The following is an 18417-nucleotide window of genomic DNA, read 5'->3' on the forward strand; positions in this document are numbered from 1 at the left end:
AATGAATGTGCTTCTTCTGTCCCTCAAGGGAGTAGAGGGGAAGCTTGCAGGTCCAAAGCAGGCTGTCTCTGGCTCATGGACATAACATTAAAACACGGTTTTACAGTGTGTGTGTGAACCAGCCCAATGTGCCTTATGTGACCCAATTTGAAATTGAGTTATAGCATATTTGCAACTCAGTTGAAGTATATAGTGCTCTTCTCAAAGTTTGTTTTTCAGTTGTGTCTTTGTGACATGCATACTATAAAAGTCTTCGTATAATGTAAATATTTAAAGCGTGTTCATAGCAGTGGTGGGGAGCTTGTAACCTTTGAAATCCGGTTGGACTCTACTTCCCACCAGTCCCAGTCAAAATGGTCAGTGGTCAGGGATGATGGGAGAACTTTGTAAATCAGTAACACCTGAAGAACCACTGGTTCCCCACCTGTAATTCATAGGATAGGATTGGCTAGTACATACCTGTTTTAAAGGGCTTATTGTACTTAAAACTTTTGCTTTTCTCTTTGTTTAGGACTTTTCAGAACTGGAGAAGAGAGATCCCCAAGAACTAGTTGGTGAGTATGAACAAGCTCTAGCATGCCTGTTCTCATCTATGTTTCCTTGCCCTTCCTGTTCTTCTTGGTTGGCATATGATACAGAGTTGGGGATATGCTGGATTTTTGTGAGGTTGCCATAAGTTACCATTTTGAGAAGAGCAGAAACATTTATGGAAAACTTCCATTGCAGTCATTGTTCTCCACGTTCTGCTGCTGCTTAGGTTTTTGGAGCAGGGGAAAGAGGGAAGCCACCCCCATTGTCAGGCCAAGGAACCTTTGCTTTGGGATGCATGTCCCTTGGAAAGTGCTGCAGCTAAAAGGGAAGGCTTCAGCTTTTGTGTGCAGATACCAATCCTCTGTACTGCAATACTTTACTTAAGTGCAAAGCAGTTTCACATTCTCTGAAAATTTGTTAAAGGAGGCTCATTTCCCAAGGGGTGAAAATGTTCATAAAATCTACCTGTATAAACTGTGGTTCTGATACTAGTGGCTGCATCTTGCTTCTCTGAAGGGTTTTCTGATGCAGCAACTAAATGTACCTTAGAGCAGGGTCTCCCAAACTCTGATGTGCAAGATGCAGGTGTCCCACAGCATGTCAGTAAAAATGCAATTAAAAATCGTACAGCACTTAGGACAGCACATTACAATTGCTACAACTAGCAGAAAAATCATTAGGCGGTTGCCCACGACCCCCAGCAATTTTCAAGTAGTCAGGTGTCTTAGAGCATTATGTCTCAGTGTCTTAGACTTAGAGCATCATGTGGTTCGTTCTTCACACTACACACGGGTCCTGCTTTAACTAATGTTCACTATGTGAAAATTCACTTATCCAAATATGAGGAATTAGTACCCAAACCTTGCTATACACACCACAGATTCAGATATCTGAACAAATAGCATTTTTTTTTGCTTCTTTGTTTACCTTTTGCTGGTTGGCTAAAGAATGGAGGGGGGGTGATAAGATTTTTTGGGGGGGGTTGGCTTATGGTTGTCAAAAATCCTTGTTCGGGAACGGATTACAAATTTTGCCATAGGAATCAATGGAAATTGTTGGTTCATTATGCAAATGCTTACTTAAACAAATGATTTCTCGGGAATTTATTGTATTTGGTAAGCAGGACCTGTGCATATATGCAAAATTGTATAGCAGTTTTTCTGTGTATATGAAAATGTACGCAGTACTCTAGAGCTTGTATACAAGAGTTGCAAATGTATCAGATTAGAAAAGATCAGAATGTGCTGATCTTGTTCTGCATTCTTGAGCCCACAAACAGAAGTCAGTAACTGTAGTGGCCTTTCAAAATTGGATGACTCAGTGGCATATTGATGCCTCATATACTTCCCTACAGTTCTATTGTTAGTTGCCAGGAAATAACGAACACCCTCTCTCCCAGGCATGAAATTACAGCTGGCCCATCCCATTTGAGACTCAAGAGGATTTAAGCATATAAATGATGCTTCCTTTTGGGTTAGAATGGGGGGGATGTCTCAGGATGATTTTGCACACTTGGCTGCAGTTCACCAGCTGTAAATGTGTAAAATAATTTAAAAGCACTATTTATTCGCAGGGTTTATTATTCAATGCAAGATCAATTGCAGAATGTGTTATTTAATGAAGAACAAAGTTGACCCTCTCTCTATGCAGATACCCTATAGAAGATTTATAACTACGTAAGTGGTGAACCTGCAGTAAAATGTGATGTGGTGCTCCTCTTCAAGATAACATCCTATTTCCCATCCTTCAGTTTCCCCACTCCCAATGGTCAGCATTCCATACCCACTGAGCAGACTCAGTTCTCACTGCATTGTTGGTGGGATCCGTCCATCTCTGCTTAGAGTTTATTCTAAAAATACTTAAGCAAACCTTGGGGTTCCCCCAGCCTGTTGTTATCTCCCCTTTATGGGTGGGAGATGCTGCTTAGTCTAATGGCAACTATTTATAACCAATTAATAAAAGCAACTTAGTATCAATCTAGTTTCACTTTAATCCATACTACAGTGGCACTTCCGTTTTCAAATGTCTCCGTTGATTAACGTTTCAGTTTTCGATCACCGTAAACCTGGAAGTAAATGCTTGAGTTTTCAAACACTTTTCGGAAGTCGAACATGCCACGTGGCTTCCGTATTGAGTTTTCGGTTTTCAAATGTTTCAGAACTCGAACGATCTTCCGGAATGGATTATGTTTGAAAACCAAGGTACCACTGTATTCCAGTCTAAAATAGCCCTTAGAGTGGGGTGAATTACTGGTAATAGTAGGTAAGCTTATGGCTGTCTTAATTCTAAACCTTTGACCTGGCTAATAAAATTAGCTTTGTTCAGTTCCTCTTGTAGCCTGTTGGCAAAAGCATAAACTTCAAAGGAGTTCCCCAATATTGTTGTGGAGACTTCTTCCATTATTCTTCCCTTCAGAAATCCATTGGGATAATAAACGTAATTGAGAAGCATAATGATAGAATTAGATGAGCTAATTCCTTCCTTATTTCTTACTACAGATCTTTGTCTTGTTTTGGTATGCTGGAGGTACTAGCTAAAATTTGTAGACCTTGTTCGGATACTTTGCAGTCTAGAATCAAGGAAGGAACTACAGTGGTGCCCCGCTAGACGAATGCCTCGCTAGACGAAAAACTCGCTAGACGAAAGGCATTCGCTAGCGGAAGGCTGCCCCGCAAGACGAAATTGTCAATGGGGCTGCCTCGCAAGACGGGGGGAAAAATTTTCATCGCGAAAACCGCTACTTGCCTTGGTGCTTCGCTAGACGAAAAATCGCTAGACGAAGACACTCGTAGAACGAATTATTTTCGTCTAGCGAGGCACCACTGTACTGCATTTGTCCTCAAGGCCAGCCAGCAACTTAAATTGCTGCAGCACCTTAGCTGGAGTCGGTCATCTCTTTGGGGATTTCCATCCATATTCATGGCATGTCAAATAGCCAACTGTGGACAGTTGTACAATCCCAGTTCTGTGTTTTTGCTTTCACAACCCTGGGCTAGGGACACATATGGTGTCAAAAGCCTCCCCGCTACACATTTAGACATGTGATGGATTTGGGCAGCCAAGTGGCCACTAGGACACTTTAAATGTGATCATATGGGAACGATTCCCCATGGTGGGTGATTGTTTGTATCAACCCCAGTGCAAAGCTTCTGGTCTTCACAGCATGCATGGTTGTACACCAAAGAGGCATTAAAAGCTGTATTTTGAGAAAGGATTTTAAAGGCACAAGATTTCCAAGAAAATGTTCGTGTTTTGTGAGGCAGCAAAGAGGAACTGTAAATCTTTTGAACTGAGAGAAAAACCTGGCCCTGTTGATGGACAGGGAAGTAAGACAATAAAAGTTTTTGGCTGGTCACAAGATGAAAGAACTGGGAGGTGATGTAGTACTTTGGAAACCCTTGAAGTAGCCAGTAGATTGCTACGAAAGGAGAAAGATGCCTGTCTGATTTGTGGGTAAAAAGCCAACCGGGCAGATCCGGTTCCTTATATATATGGCTTGTATTCTAGCAATATAATTCCAGTTGTAGTTTTAGCCCCAGCTTATTGGTATATGTTCCCTGTGGCTTCCAATGCCTTAGCCAAGCCCTTAGTCAAACCATAACTTCAAGGTATGAATAATTATTTACTTCACAAGCCAGAGGTTGGGTGTGCCTGTAATGGTGAATCATGCTGATATTCAGCTTCCTGCATTCCCCTTGCAGTACGCCTTAGGCTGGAAGCCAGCGGGCACACACACCCAGTCAAACGGTACAACCAATGTCAGGTCACCACACCTGACTGGCACAAAAGTGGATTTGATCTTTGGGGGAAATGACAGGGTGTAGAATGCACGAAATGTCTGAAAGTGCACGCTGGCAGCATATATTCATTTCCATTTATTGCGGAAATAAGGTGAAGGCAGCAGGTGTAATACACCCCAATGTTGTGCATTTCACACTGTTTTAATTGCTGTAACAAAATTTATTCCCGAGACTACCTCCTTGATTTCTGCACATTGATAAACAATTGGTTCTTGGTTATCTTTCTGTGTCACTCGGGGGATTATATAGGGGCTCCCCCCCCCGGGGGCACTTTTTATGGCTACTTGATAACTTTGGTTGCCATTATCGTAAGAAGCGCCTGACACACATGTCTTATCAACCATTTCCTCTTGGGTGCAGATTGGCATGCGGAGAGAAGGTGGCACATAATCTTAAGACAGAAAAGAGCGAGGCTGAGAATGGGGAGGGGGATAGTGAAAAGTGCACAAGTCTGAATTCTGAAACAAACCTTCAGCCATATAAAAAGCTAAGTCTCAAGAGAATGCTTCCTGATTCCCTTACACACTGAGCTCTGGTGTAGTCAATCATAGGAGAGCGACCAAATTTCAAACGTTAAAATATTAACCTACTCGCCACCAAAGAAACTCATTAAAAAGATTAAATTTATTTAGAAAGCATGTGCAAGGATGCAGTAAAATCACAAACCAAATTATTAGAGGAAAACATATATAGATGAAACTAACCGTATTTGCTGCCTAATGGTAAATGCCATCTCTCTAGCATGCCACTTCTGGCACTGTTTATTCTGTGCCATTCCCTGAGCTCCCATCAGTGTCTTCTGTAGAACAGTATTAAATCATTTTCCTGCCTAACAAGGACCCCCAAGAAAACACAAAAGCCTAATACCTAGCTAGCTTTAAATGGCACATGAGGTTTGGGTATCTGACTTCATGAATTCCACTTTTAAAAAATGGTGTTTAACCTTTCCCCTCAGATGTTTGGTCTCCATTGTAATGAAACATCGGTATCACCACCACATGGTACTTATGACATTCTTAATTAGAAATGAACACACCCCTCACATCACTGGCTTTGTAACCTATAACAAGCCCGTAGCTTGTTGTCAAGGGGCTCTGGAGCCAGACTGTGTTCCTCTGGGGATGTTGACAAGATTTCTGTTCTTCACAGAAGCACATTCTCTGGAAATGCCAAAGGACATGTCTTTGTTACTTGTGACTGCTAGCAAACTTAACCCTAAATAGCATCCTAATAGAAAAGCGTGGTGCTGGAGAGGAGGGCATGGGAGATGCCCAAATTGCAGAATTCTGAAGGCAGAATTATAATTTTAAACTGAGGCCCAGATGTTTGTTTGCCTTTGATTACGGTGGATACAAACATGAGAAGACACCAGTAGTAAAAAGCTAGAAGCAGATGCACAGCTAAATCTTCAGACAGTTCTATATGCTCATGTTTGTAGAGCCGTCCTGTCTACAAAAGGTTCAGAGCAGATAAAAGTAATAGGAATATAGCAGAATATTTTGCCCCTCCATACTTTGATGGACATAAGAGTCAGTCCTTCAGTTAATATTAACTGGAAGCAAGCAGTGTAATACAGTTGCTTGTGAACTATAATGCCTGCCTGCTACTGGGGAAATCTTTCTGCTGACACATGCTGTTTGCGATGTAAACATTACTGCCCTAAAACTAGGAAAGTTCTAATCATGTTATTATTATATTATTTTTAAAATGGAAAATGCAGTGGAAAAGGGATTTCCAGGATGAATGCCCGCACCCTGCCCACTTTTTAAGTAGCAGCCTGTTTTCAAGCTCAGAGTAAAGCATTTGTTCACAAACGGCATATTGTCTGAGCTTTTCAGGCCAAGACTGAAGGCAGAGCCTGATGCCAAGGAAAGGAACAAGAGTGTGGTACACAGTGTCGCCTTGGAATAATGTCCTTTTGAAGAGCAGCCTTTTTCCTGTACTTGTAGAAACATTGTGTCTAATTCTCTCTATCATCAACAGCCCAAATGCATTTAAGAACAAAACCTGGGCGCTGCTGCATGTTGGTCAGGTTATGCCCCTGTTTTGGCAGTGGTACATTTTAAACAAGAAATGTTCAGCATTTGACCTGTATCTTGTTCCAGTTCTCTCTAAACAATTCTCTACTGCATTCAGTTCTTTGATAAACTTCAGGCTTTCACTTATTCCTTTTAAAAACTGATTTGCCCACATAATTTTAGAACCATCATATTTTGAGATGCAGATTTTAGAAATAATTGCAATGCCAAAATTCTTGGTCATCAATGTTGGGTGAAATATTTAACTGGCAAGAGGCACTGATCACACTTCTCGATGCTCCCGGTGGTGGTTCTCAAACTGAATTGCCAGGAATTACTTGATGCATTTGTAGTTGAAAGTAGCTCTTGGAGAAGATGTACCGGTATTATTCCCAGGGCAACACTGCAGTCAATTAAAGAAAGTTTAAACAATAATTGTCTGTGGCTAGCAATTTGCTTTAAGAATAATCAGCAGTTGTTTTGTTGCTCTTATTAGATACTGTGCCTTGCATATGAACCAGTTGTCACCCTGATCTAAACCAGTGCTAATAATATAAGAGAGTAAATATGAAAAACACTTTCCCCAAAAAAATTAAAGCTGAAGAATTGGGTATAGAAGCATTGAGCTTCCAGTTTCCTGCATGTCTGCCAATGTACTTGCTTCTCAATCTTCAGAAATCACTAACATAAAGGGGACTGTTTCTTTTTAAGATCAGAAGTACAGGAACTTACCATATACTTGAGTATAAGCCTAGTTTTTCAGCACATTTTTTTGTGCTGAAAAAGCTGCCCTCGGCTTATACCTGAGTGAGGCGGGCGGTGGGGGCAGCGAGAAAGAAGCCCTTTCTCTCCGCTCGTGCCGCCACCCACTCTCCCCAGTCAACCATTCCTTAAGAAGCGTACAAGAACGGCGGTTCTTTACTCTCCCCAGGCAGCTTGTTCCATTCCTGAACTGCTCGCATAAATGCAAACTTGGCAAAGGAGGAAGAGGAAGGAGCAGCCCAAAGGGCTGCTTTCGGGCTGCTCGTTCCTCCTCCTCCTCCACAGCGGCAAAGGTGAACCGGCTTATACTCGAGTCAATAAGCTTTCCCAGGTTTTTGTAGGAAAATTAGGTGCCTCGGTTTATATTCGGGTCGGCTTATACTCGGGTATATACGGTAACATGCTTAAATCTCTTTAATGCTCTTTGCTATTCTAATGGCTGCCTTTCTATTTCTAGCTTCCTTCTCGGAGCGAGTAAGAAACATGTCCCCTGATGAGATCAAAATTCCCCCAGAACCCCTTGGCAGATGTTCCAACCACTTACAGGTCAGCTTCTTAATTTTTCATTTTTCAAAACCTATTTCTGTAAACCATCTCATATATTGTACCTTGTTGAGGTTTTGACTGTAACTGAAAATTCCACAACGGTTGCTAGTGTTCTTAACCAACTTTTTGTTTCATCCAGCCTTGCAAATAATTATTGAATTTGCATATTCTCGCTCACCGCTGAGCAAGGCCTTCCTACCTTTGCCTTCCTACCTCAAGCCCCACCCAACCCCCTGAAAATCCACTCATGAAGGTCAAGGAACCCTCTGGAATGGTGCACAGTGTGGAATGGAGAACTGAAATGGGCATGAGACTTAGTGGGAATGTGGTCCTCTTCTGCCTTTGAGCTAGGGCACTGTCAGTGGGCAGTTCCCTAAACTGGATGGATGGAAGGTTGCCTGCTCCTGATAGGGTCACACTCCCTCTGAACGAGTGGGTTTGCAGCTTCTAGATCCATTGCTGTCACCTGAGGCTCAGGTGGCCTCAGTAATGCAGAGTACCGTATTTTTCGGCGTATAAGACGACCCCCCAACTTTTCCAGTTAAAATATAGAGTTTGAGATATACTCGACCACAGATTCTCCACCCGGCGTATAAGACGACCCCCGACTTTTGGGAAGATTTTCCTGGATTAAAAAGTAGTCTTATATGCCAGAATATACAGTACCTTCCATCAGCTTTGGCCGGTGCAGAATTCAGCAGCCGGGTTGCTCACTGGGGCAAGATAGTTTGAGCATATAACACCAATCCTGGCCCAACTGCATTTGCTGCCAATTAGTTTCTCAGCCTAATTCAAAGTGCTAGTTATGACCTATAAAGCCTTAAATAGCTCAGGACCACAATATCTTAAGGACTGCTTCTTCCCATATGAACCAACCTGGACCCTGTGATCTTCATCCACAAGAGGTCCAGAGGCTGGCAACGTGAGAATGAGACCTTTCTGCGGTGGCTCAATGCTTGTGGAAAGCTCTCCCCAAGGGAAGCTTGCCTTGTGTCTTTAGGCAAATACCATCTCCCAGGCCTTTGGCTAATTAAAGATTTATGGCCATTTAAATTGGGGGGAGGAGGGTTTGTGTTACTGTTTACTATGGTATGTATTTTTGTGTTTCTAAATGGTAAGGCGCCCTGTGATCCTCAGATGAAGGGAAATATAGAAATTTAATAAATAATAATAATAACATAAAGAACAATCCAGATAAAGGTGTGCATATTGCTTTTAAGTATAAAAGAACTCTTTTGGGGGGAGGAGAGTGTGCCATTTAACTTCTCTTTCAATACATGTGTGTTTGCTGTGAAGCATTCTGGAATATTGCCACTGCTTTGTATTGATTCTATGACTCTTTTCTATGTAGGACAAGATACAAAAGCTGTATGAGAGGAAGATAAAAGAGGGCATGGACATGAACTATATCATTCAAAGGAAGAAAGAGTTCCGCAACCCAAGGTAAGACTGTCTGGTTGCATCTAAAGGGTCCCACAAGCTACATATAGTCCTCTTCTGTATTTGTAACCTCTTCAGTGAGAAGAGGGCCTAGTTGGATATGAATAAAGATGTGCAACGCTGAAAAATAATGTATTTTGATTGCTTATTTCAGCATCTATGAGAAGTTGATCCAGTTCTGTGCAATTGATGAACTTGGCACAAATTACCCCAAGGTGAGTGGAACAAATAACTTGGGTGGAGAGGGGGGATGTTAGATGGGATTCATGATGTCTGTGAGAATAGGCTGCTATTCTCCAGGCTTTTAGACAGGTAGATGAAACAGTCCATTGAATGCAAGCAGTTTTCTGTCTTGTAACCTAGAAAAATGAGCAGAGCCGTCTCATTCATAGGGGCAGGTGGCGCGGTGCACCAGGGCGCCAGGCCCCCCAGGGGCGCCCCCGCGAGCCCGCCGGCATACCGGGCGCCCCCTCCCCAACCTGCCCCCGCCCCTATGAGGGGCGTGGCGCTGCAAGCCGGCCACCCTCCGGAGTCCCAGCTGGAGTGCTGGGAAGGGCGCGCAAAGCTCCGCGCCGCTCCAGCGCCACGCCCCTCACCCCCCGCTCGCCCGCCTCCCTCCCGCGCTGGCCGCCCCTCGGGGGATGATGGACGTGGCGCTGGAGCAGCGCGGGGCTTTGCGTGCCCTTCCCAGCGCTCCAGCTGGGGCGCCGGAGGGTGGCCGGCTTGCAGCGCCACGCCCCCATCCCCCGCTCGCCCACCCCCCCTCCCGAGGGGCGGCCAGCGCGGGAGGGAGGTGGGCGGAGAGGCGGCCCACCGGGGGCGCCGAGGGATCGTCGCGCCAGGGCGCACGATCCCTTTGAGACGGCCCTGAAAATGAGTGACCCAAAGAGGCAGTGTGGCCATATCCCTATTTAGACTTTAATGCCGTTAGAATTGATGAGGGGGAGAACAGGGCCATACTCACTGGTCCCATCCCTTCCCATCATCCAGCTCTGTCAGTATATGCTTTAAAGATAAACACATGGGTTTGGTACTTTGCATGATTTAGGATCCTAGCCATGACAAAGATACAATAGAGGGGATGGGGCGAGTGAACACAGCCCCACTCTCACCTCACACAGTTCTGGCTAAATGCGCTTTGCACAGAATTCAGTACAGTCTCAACGTTCTGCTGTTACTGAGTTACTCTTCCCCAAAGTTGTGCCAAAGTACATGACCTGATGAAGGCATTTAAGGGATGAACATTCTGTGACAGCTAATCCCCTGGCCATCATTCTCTGTCCTTTAACACCATCTTTCTTTCCCATTTGGATTCTAGCTGTTAGGATAATGTTGTAAGGTCTATGAACATTTATATATTGACCTTTTTTTTGAAGGAAATAAAACTGGAATGCAAAATTAAGAGCTTTGTCTTCTAACTTGATATATTGTATATCTTAAAATTCATATTTACATAACTTTTCTCTCTCTTCTCTTTTAGGACATGTTTGATCCTCATGGGTGGTCTGAGGACTCCTATTATGAGGCACTAGGTATTGCATCCAGCTTTCGTTTTGATACCTTCTCTAGTGTTTGTGAATGATTCTGGAGCTTTAGAGATGGTTTGATTGAACCTATTTATCTGTACGGTGCCTTTTCTTTAAGGAGCTCAAAGCACTGTACATGGGTATCTATACCATTCTTCCCTTTATCTGAATGGGAAGGAACTAGTTGCTTGTTGGCTGTGTCCTGGGGAGAATATTTTTGTTGGAAAGGGCTGTACACCGAAAATATTATTTTGGTAAGCAGGCACACTTAAGAATCAATGCTATCACTATCTTCTTAAATGTTGTAGTCCTGTTGATCCTCCAGACATGGGAAGCCCTGATGGGGATTCAGAATTGCTTTGCGGTGTTGAATCTATTGAGGGTGCTCACTGTTCTGTGGTTCTATTTCCAGCAAAAGCACAGAAGATTGAAATGGACAAGCTGGAAAAGGCCAAGAAGGAACGAACTAAGGTACCAGATTATAACTTCGGAATATAGAGAAATTATTTTGATCAGTCCTCCTACTGAATTTAATCCAACTGCTTAACCACCCAGTCATAAAATTTCTATTAGTCACACTGAGCAAATCAGAAATTTGCTATTCATCTGGGTTACCAGTATTCTTGAACAAGAGCATGAGATGTTATTTGTGATACTTCACAATTCATCTGTGCATTCATCTGGAGCCACCCCATTGCTATCTGTGATAAAACAGAGCAGACTTAATTAGGAGGGGCCTGAATTTGTGTACATTACCCAAATGGTTAGCAAGATATGCACACCCCATTACATAGCAGATGAGAGTTTCCTGGCAGCAGACATTTCTGTGGCTAACTTCTTTGTCTCAGTCACACAGTTTGCCCCTTTTGCTTTAATTCCTGTAATAAGTGCCCAGCTCTGTGATTTTGTTTTCTCCCATGATCATAGACTTGGAGACATGTGCTCAGACTGTGGTTTCTCTGGTTACTAGATTGTCATCTGTAATGCAGACCATATAAGTCATGCATGTAGAGACATGAATTGCAAAAGCATAAATTGTACAGTGAAGGAACGTGAGATTCTAACTTTGTTATTCGAAATATCTTATGGGATTAGAGAAGGACTAGAATTTGTCCCTCCAAAATCGTTCCATCTGAGTCTGAAGATGGAGTTGGTCCCCTTGTCTGGTGTGTGGGTGTGTATACACACACACACAAAAAAAATATTTTATTAACTACTAGCAGCTAGTTATATCTGTGTTTTCATTTATTGAATCTCTAACAACTTATGTAGTTGTGTGTATTCAACAGTCAACAAAGATGTCCTTCTCATAAACCCTTTTTTGCCATGCTCCTAATGCCAACAAAATAGGTATAATGAACACAGAATATGATTTGCTTCCACTTTTTTTCTAGATTGAGTTTGTAACAGGCACTAAGAAAGGAACAACAAACGCTCCCTCTACAACCACCACAACAGCCAGCACTGCAGGTGGTGGTAAGTTAAACATCCTGACTTTGCATCTTAAATCTGGAATCTTAGCTCTGGAACACACAGAAGCCATGGAATCTTCATCATATGTCTCTTCCTTTTGGTGTTTACTGTGAGAGAGCAAATAAACTGCAAATTATGTTTGGCAGCTGAAAAGTTTGCCAAAAAAAACCTACAGGATCTGAATTTTTTTTTATGCAAGCAGAAAACTGATTCTGCAGCCAATACAAATTGAGTAACTTAAAACAGAATTCATGAAACTGTAAAATTAAGTATCTTATGTGATCCTATCTGCTGAAGTTGAGCATTCTTACCAGAACAAGCATGCTGATAGACACTGATAGAAGTATTTGGGGGGGGGGGGGAATTACATTTTATATCATACTGTGGATATAATTACGTAGGAATTGTGATGCTCTGCAGGATCTTGCTTTTAGGATAGTGGTATTTACTTTTGGCAGAGAGACTGACAGCAGTATTTCTATGGGGACTGTAGAACAGGGATGGAACAATTTCAGTGGCATATTACAGATTTTCAAAACATAAAGCAGTATATAAAAAGGTAAAGGGACCCCTGACCATTAGGTCCAGTCGCAGACGACTCTGGAGTTGTGGCGCTCATTTCGCTTTACTGGCCGAGGGAGCAGGCGTACAGCTTCTGGGTCATGTGGCCAGCATGATTAAGCTGCTTCTGGCGAATCAGAACGGCGCACAGAAACGCCGTTTACCTTCTCGCCGGAGCAGTACCTATTTATCTAATTGCACTTTGACGTGCTTTCAAACTGCTAGGTTGGCAGGAGCAGGGACCAAGCAACGGGAGCTCACCCCATCACGGGGATTCGAACTGCCAACCTTCTGATCAGCCAGCCCAAGAGGCTCAGTGGTTTAACTGCGTCCCAGTTTAGACTAATTTAGACTGTTTTGCAGGTGGGGTAGAAATATCATAACTAAATAGATGTAATTCTTTTTTTGGGGGGGGGGGTTCAGTGCTTTTAGACAGCCTTCTGCCATAATCTGTGTTCTTCTGCAGACTGTCCCACTTCAGAATGGTGGTAGAGGAAACTGCATGTTTAAAAGTTCCCACACAGAAGAACAGGGAGGAAAATGGATAGACTAGTAGAATCCTTCCCCCTGATGTACTAGACTCTCACTAATAGGGGGTTACTGATTTGAAGTAATTATTCAGATATATGCATTCTGCTACCAGAATTCTAAATTGGGGCAGTCATAGGAGGACTCTTTTTGGAGTATATAAGTTGGTTCTGTCAGCATGGAATGGCTAAAAGCCTTATTTAACGGTTGCTCTTCAAGGAATCGTGACAAAAAGCACCTTGTCTGATCAGGGCCATTGAAATTAATGCTTGCTTGTTACATACACAGATGCACAGAAGAGGAAAAGCAAGTGGGATTCTGCCATTCCTGTGACAACAATAGCTCAGCCCACCATTCTCACTACTACTGCAACACTGCCAGCTGTTGTAACCGTCACAACCAGTGCAAGCGGCTCCAAAACAACGGTGATCTCTGCAGTTGGCACCATAGTGAAAAAGGCAAAGCAATGACAAGTGCAGTGAAGAGACTGACTATAAAGTCCCCCCCTCCCCCAAGACTGATTCATGCCAAAAGTACCACTTGCAGAAGTCAAAAGTGTAGGAGATACTCTTCTTCTGGTGCAAAAACGAAAGACTGTTAAAAAAATGGACACACAAGAGGAGGAGGTGGCTATGCATAATCACAACAGATATCTATGCGTGAAGAAGCTCTCTTTGTTGGAGGAGCTGCCCCTTACCGAGTTGCGTGCAATGAAATGTCAGTGTGTAAATATTAGTTCCCTAAATGTTGTATTATAATTGTGACTGTCTTGGGATCCTTTGAACTCTGTGAAATGAGAACTTGCGCGAGAAACTACTGAAGTCAATCAGTTGCACTGTGAACCATTCAATACTGAGTAACATCTACTTGCTCTCGCTTCTCATCTCTGCCTCCAGCAATTATAGGCAGGGGTGCCTTATTCAGTTTTCCTGCAGATAATTGTAAGAGTCATAAAGAATTGATTGTATATAGGCTCCATTTCATGCCAACCATGATAGAGACTTGTGTGGGTTGCCCTTATGTCACCCATTTAGTTTCAGCCATCTGGGGCTTGAAAGCCTGGACATTTGAAACTGCAAATCAACATTGATGTGTATGTCTAGCCGTTTGAGAAGCATTGCGCATAATTTGGACTCTACTGAGGAGAAGGAGCTTATGAAACAAAAAGAAGCACCAAATAGTTTCTACAGATGTAAGCTGGTGCCAGCGCTCATTTGCCCCCTTTAAATGTCAGTGTGCATGTTAGTGACAATAGGTCCCAAACTGTATAATTGCAATAATGCTGCCATTTTCACCATTCTAATGACAAAGATGCTGTTGATTTGTATAAGCTTTCTTACCTGTGTAACTGAACTTTGGAATATAAAAACATTTTTTTTATAAAAAAAATGTCATTGTTTGCTGCTGGTGTTTAATCTGCCTTCCATTCTAACTGGTAGAAGAATGTGTAACACAGGTGGAGGGGAGAATGCTAGGGGTGCTGTTGCTATACTTTTAACTCATAGAGTCAAATACAGTGGTACCTTGGTTTAAGAACAGCTTAGTTTATGAACAACTTGGATTAAGAACGCTGCAAACCTGGAAAGTAAGTGTTTTTGTTTGTGAACTTTGCCTTGGAAGCAGAACATGCCCCGCTTCCTGTCGAGTGTGTTCCATTTGTAAATTGAGTCCTCTGCTGCTATGGGAAAGCACGCCTTGGTTTAAGAACGCTTTAGTTTATGAACGGACTTCCGGGACGGATTAAGTTTGTAAACCAAGGTACTACTGTACTCAGTCATTTCTATTAACATAGCTGACTAATGTCTAAAAATTGGGCATAAGAGCCCTGTTCCCACAGAGTGGCCAACCAGACTTTTGAGTAATAAGTCCACAAGCGGAACATGACAGCAACAGCATTCTCCTGCTCATGATTCCCAGCAACTAATATTCAGAGGTATCAAGGCTAGCAGATTTAATTTGTCTGCAACCCCCCTTTTAAAAGGTGGTGCATACTGGGAACTATGTACTGGAAAGTGCTCCAAGGGGAGGCTTCAGATGGTCAGAATGCAGCCTCCCAAGTCTTTTTGTGCACTACCTTGTTTCTAACCAGAGACGATTTATGCTACTGGTTTGAATATGTGACTGGTGTAGGCCTTTATACCTCAGCTAGCCTCTCCCCCATATATGTTAACATCAACAAAATCCCTTTGAAGATTACATCTGTGCACTGTTGGCACAGAAGCTCCTTACTAATGGGGCCGGTTATGGAATGAGTTCCCTAGGCATGTCTACCAGTATTCAACTCTGCAGTCTTTTCAGAAGATTCTAAACCAAAACTCTCCCTGTCCCAATAGTCTTTAAAAGTGCCCCATTGATTGCAATCCTCTGCACACTTGCCTTTGAGTAAGCCACAGCTATTCCTAAGATTGAATAATCAGTCCTCTGCTGCCGTCAGTCCTCCGTATTAACTTAGCTGCTCCTCGACTTGGGGTGGAGTTGACTTTTTAAATTTGTTTTTTAATACTTGGTTTTATTGTATTCATTTTGTAAATTGCTTTGAGCAAAGAGAAGAAAGCTTGGCATGATTTTTCTTTAAAAAAAATTACAGGTCAACATTCTTGCCTCTGTGCTTATCAAAACAGGAGTGGGGGAAAAAATATGAAGATTTTGTAAAGGCACAGAAGGGCATGCTCTGGATTGCTTTCCTTTCCACACCCGTCTTCTGAAAAATGATGCTGTTTGTGAGAGATCGTTCTGCTGAGCTTTATCATATATCCTCTGACAACTCCCTCGCTCCCCTCAAAATGAGTCAGAGCTGCTGCTGCTGCTGCTGCTCCTGAGTCTCCTGGAGGAGACACTTTATAGTCAGATACAGCTGCTTTCTTGCGGCTGGCTAGCTGTTCCTAGTTTTCATATTGGGGTGGTATTCAACTCACAGTGCACCCATTGAAAGGAACATTTCTTCAATCCATGTGCTAAGTCTACTTGGAATAAAACTTAGTTGAATACCACCTTTTGTTATGGTTTAACCTGATTTTAAATCTTGGGCACAACTCTGGCTATTTTCATTGCATGCCCACAGTGAGTATGAAACTAATAGCAATTTGCTAGTATTTGCTAAGATGCTGTGGCAAAGTTCCTCTCTGCCCCTGCTACCCCTCCAAGTCTGTTCCAGATTATCAACTTGATGCCATGCGCTCCATGATGAAGGGAACCCTCTGGAAAGAGACCACACCTGCTGCAAAAAATGTAAGAAGTGGATCCTAAAACCCTTAATCCCGCTCCTTAAAATACAATCTGCCCAAAATTGGTGAAGCAGCAAAGAGTTTTATTGAATACATATGTTCTTGCAAGAGCGGGTGTCCAAAGTAGGCACACCCAAAACTGACAAAGCATAAGCTTATATTCCCTATACCCAAAGCTCAACTTCCCTTCCTTGTCTCCCCATTAGCTGGGTACTACAAGGTTTACAGCCTATCATGACTGCCTAATTTTCCTACTAACATTCCTGCCCTTGTTGACATCTCCCATTCCTCAGATTTTGACGACCACCTCTCCTGTTTACCGTATTCCTTATTTGGTCTATGTTTCTATGCATTTACATACTGACGTGCAGGCGACAGAGCTACATCCTGACCACTAGTTGTCCCAGTTGCAGGTGTATGCAAATTCTATACCTGCTGAAGCCTACAGACAAACCATTGTTCCAGCTGCAAGCTGTTGTATTTACAAGCGTTCTAACCACAGGCTGTTTTCAGTCCCAGCATTGTGGCTTATGTGAAAAAGCAACATTCTCATTCCTCACACCTGCATTCCTTGTAGGCATGTTCTAAGCCTAGTGAGCTATTGGGGGAGGTCTACTGATCATTGAAACCACATGCTTCACAGGCAAAATGACTCCGATTCTATCTCCGACATCTCCAGGTAGTGGGAAATTTCCTGTCTGAAACCCTGGAGAGCTGCTGCCAGTCAGAGTTGGCGCTACTGAGCTAGAGAGGCCAAAAATCTTGACTTTGAGTAAGGCAGCTTTCACTGATCCTGTAAGTCAGATCTAATACCAAAGGAACTGCCTCTCCCTACTGCTGTTTACTCCTGACATGTATTGTTTTCAGCCTTCTGTAAGCTAGGGTTGTATATTCAACTAACTTTTACTGAGAAGTTGAAAAAAATGTTCATGGCTAACTTGGGTCCATTAGTTTCTTTTTTTTTTTTTAACAAGATTTTATTAACATTTTCATAATATAACAAAAACCCAACCCCACACCTACAAATACAAAAACAAATACAAATACACATAAAGTCAGGATTCTTCTTATTTATATACCTTACAAACAAAAAAAAAATTTCTAGTTCCGAATCTTGACGCTTGACTTCCCCCGCCTTTTCACCTTCGGTTTTACTTCAATATACTATTTCCTTAACAACTTTTCTCTATAAAAAGATTTAACTTTACTTAAAACAAAAAAGAAAACATACTTTTCTCTATCTTAACATTATAACCTAAATCATTACCAAATATTCTTATAGCTAAACTTATTTCTTCTGTCCTTTATCATGCTGCTTTTAACTTAAAGTTCCATACCTCCTTACTTATTTAAAATATACTTATAATTAACAGACTTCACACTCCGATTTCAGATACCATGACAGACCATTTAGATTATACATTTGATACTTCAACCCACGCCCCTTCTGTCCATTGTCTTTTTCTGTCTTTCTCCAAAACCAAATCTCCAATTGCCTTCCTCTGAGTGCCCACAGTTCCAGGCATCATCCACAGCAAACCCAGCATCGAACCTCAGGGCGTTCCTCATCTGCATTCTGGGCTCCTCCGTTTCCTTTTCTCCTTCTTCTTGTAAAAATCTTAATTCCATGTCCCATGCCCCCGAGCTGCCACCTCGGAGACTGGATCTTGTAAATTTTCCCATTTCAGATTCCTTTCCCCGGATTTGCCCAACCATTTCAGACCATTCTTCAAACGCCCCTCCCAGCTCTTTGCCAAGGCTTGATTCCATTGTGTAGAACTTTTGAAAAGCCTCCTCTGTGGAAAGTACATCCTTTTTATGAATAATTCCACTCAAGACTTGTAGTTTGCGATTAAGCAATTCCATCTGCAGAACGGTGAGCCTTTCCTCATCCTGTAGATCAGGGTTCGATACCAGTGCAAGCGCAAAGGCCAGCATTTTAAGAGAGAGGGTGGGTATCAGATTTCCGTTCCTGTCTCTTCCTTCCTTTGTTTCAGTTTTTTCCCAC

At 42.6% G+C, this 18417-nt stretch overlaps 1 protein-coding gene across 2 annotated transcripts in view; it reads left to right on the top strand.

Moving 5' to 3' along the window:
* Nucleotides 1-14563, top strand: part of SAP30BP (SAP30 binding protein) — a 34254-nt gene extending 19691 nt beyond the window's left edge. For both annotated transcript variants that reach the window (XM_033139327.1, XM_033139326.1), the window contains 8 exons: nucleotides 512-554; nucleotides 7569-7657; nucleotides 9009-9100; nucleotides 9252-9312; nucleotides 10578-10629; nucleotides 11036-11094; nucleotides 12018-12099; nucleotides 13474-14563. In XM_033139327.1, the coding sequence (XP_032995218.1) occupies nucleotides 512-554; nucleotides 7569-7657; nucleotides 9009-9100; nucleotides 9252-9312; nucleotides 10578-10629; nucleotides 11036-11094; nucleotides 12018-12099; nucleotides 13474-13655 (660 nt within the window). In that variant the 3' untranslated portion in view covers nucleotides 13656-14563. The remainder of the gene's footprint in view (nucleotides 1-511; nucleotides 555-7568; nucleotides 7658-9008; nucleotides 9101-9251; nucleotides 9313-10577; nucleotides 10630-11035; nucleotides 11095-12017; nucleotides 12100-13473) is intronic.
* The last annotated feature ends 3854 nt before the right edge of the window (nucleotides 14564-18417 follow it).

The sequence above is a fragment of the Lacerta agilis genome, chromosome 2 (assembly GCF_009819535.1).
Source record: "Lacerta agilis isolate rLacAgi1 chromosome 2, rLacAgi1.pri, whole genome shotgun sequence".
NCBI classification, from domain to species: domain Eukaryota; kingdom Metazoa; phylum Chordata; class Lepidosauria; order Squamata; family Lacertidae; genus Lacerta; species Lacerta agilis.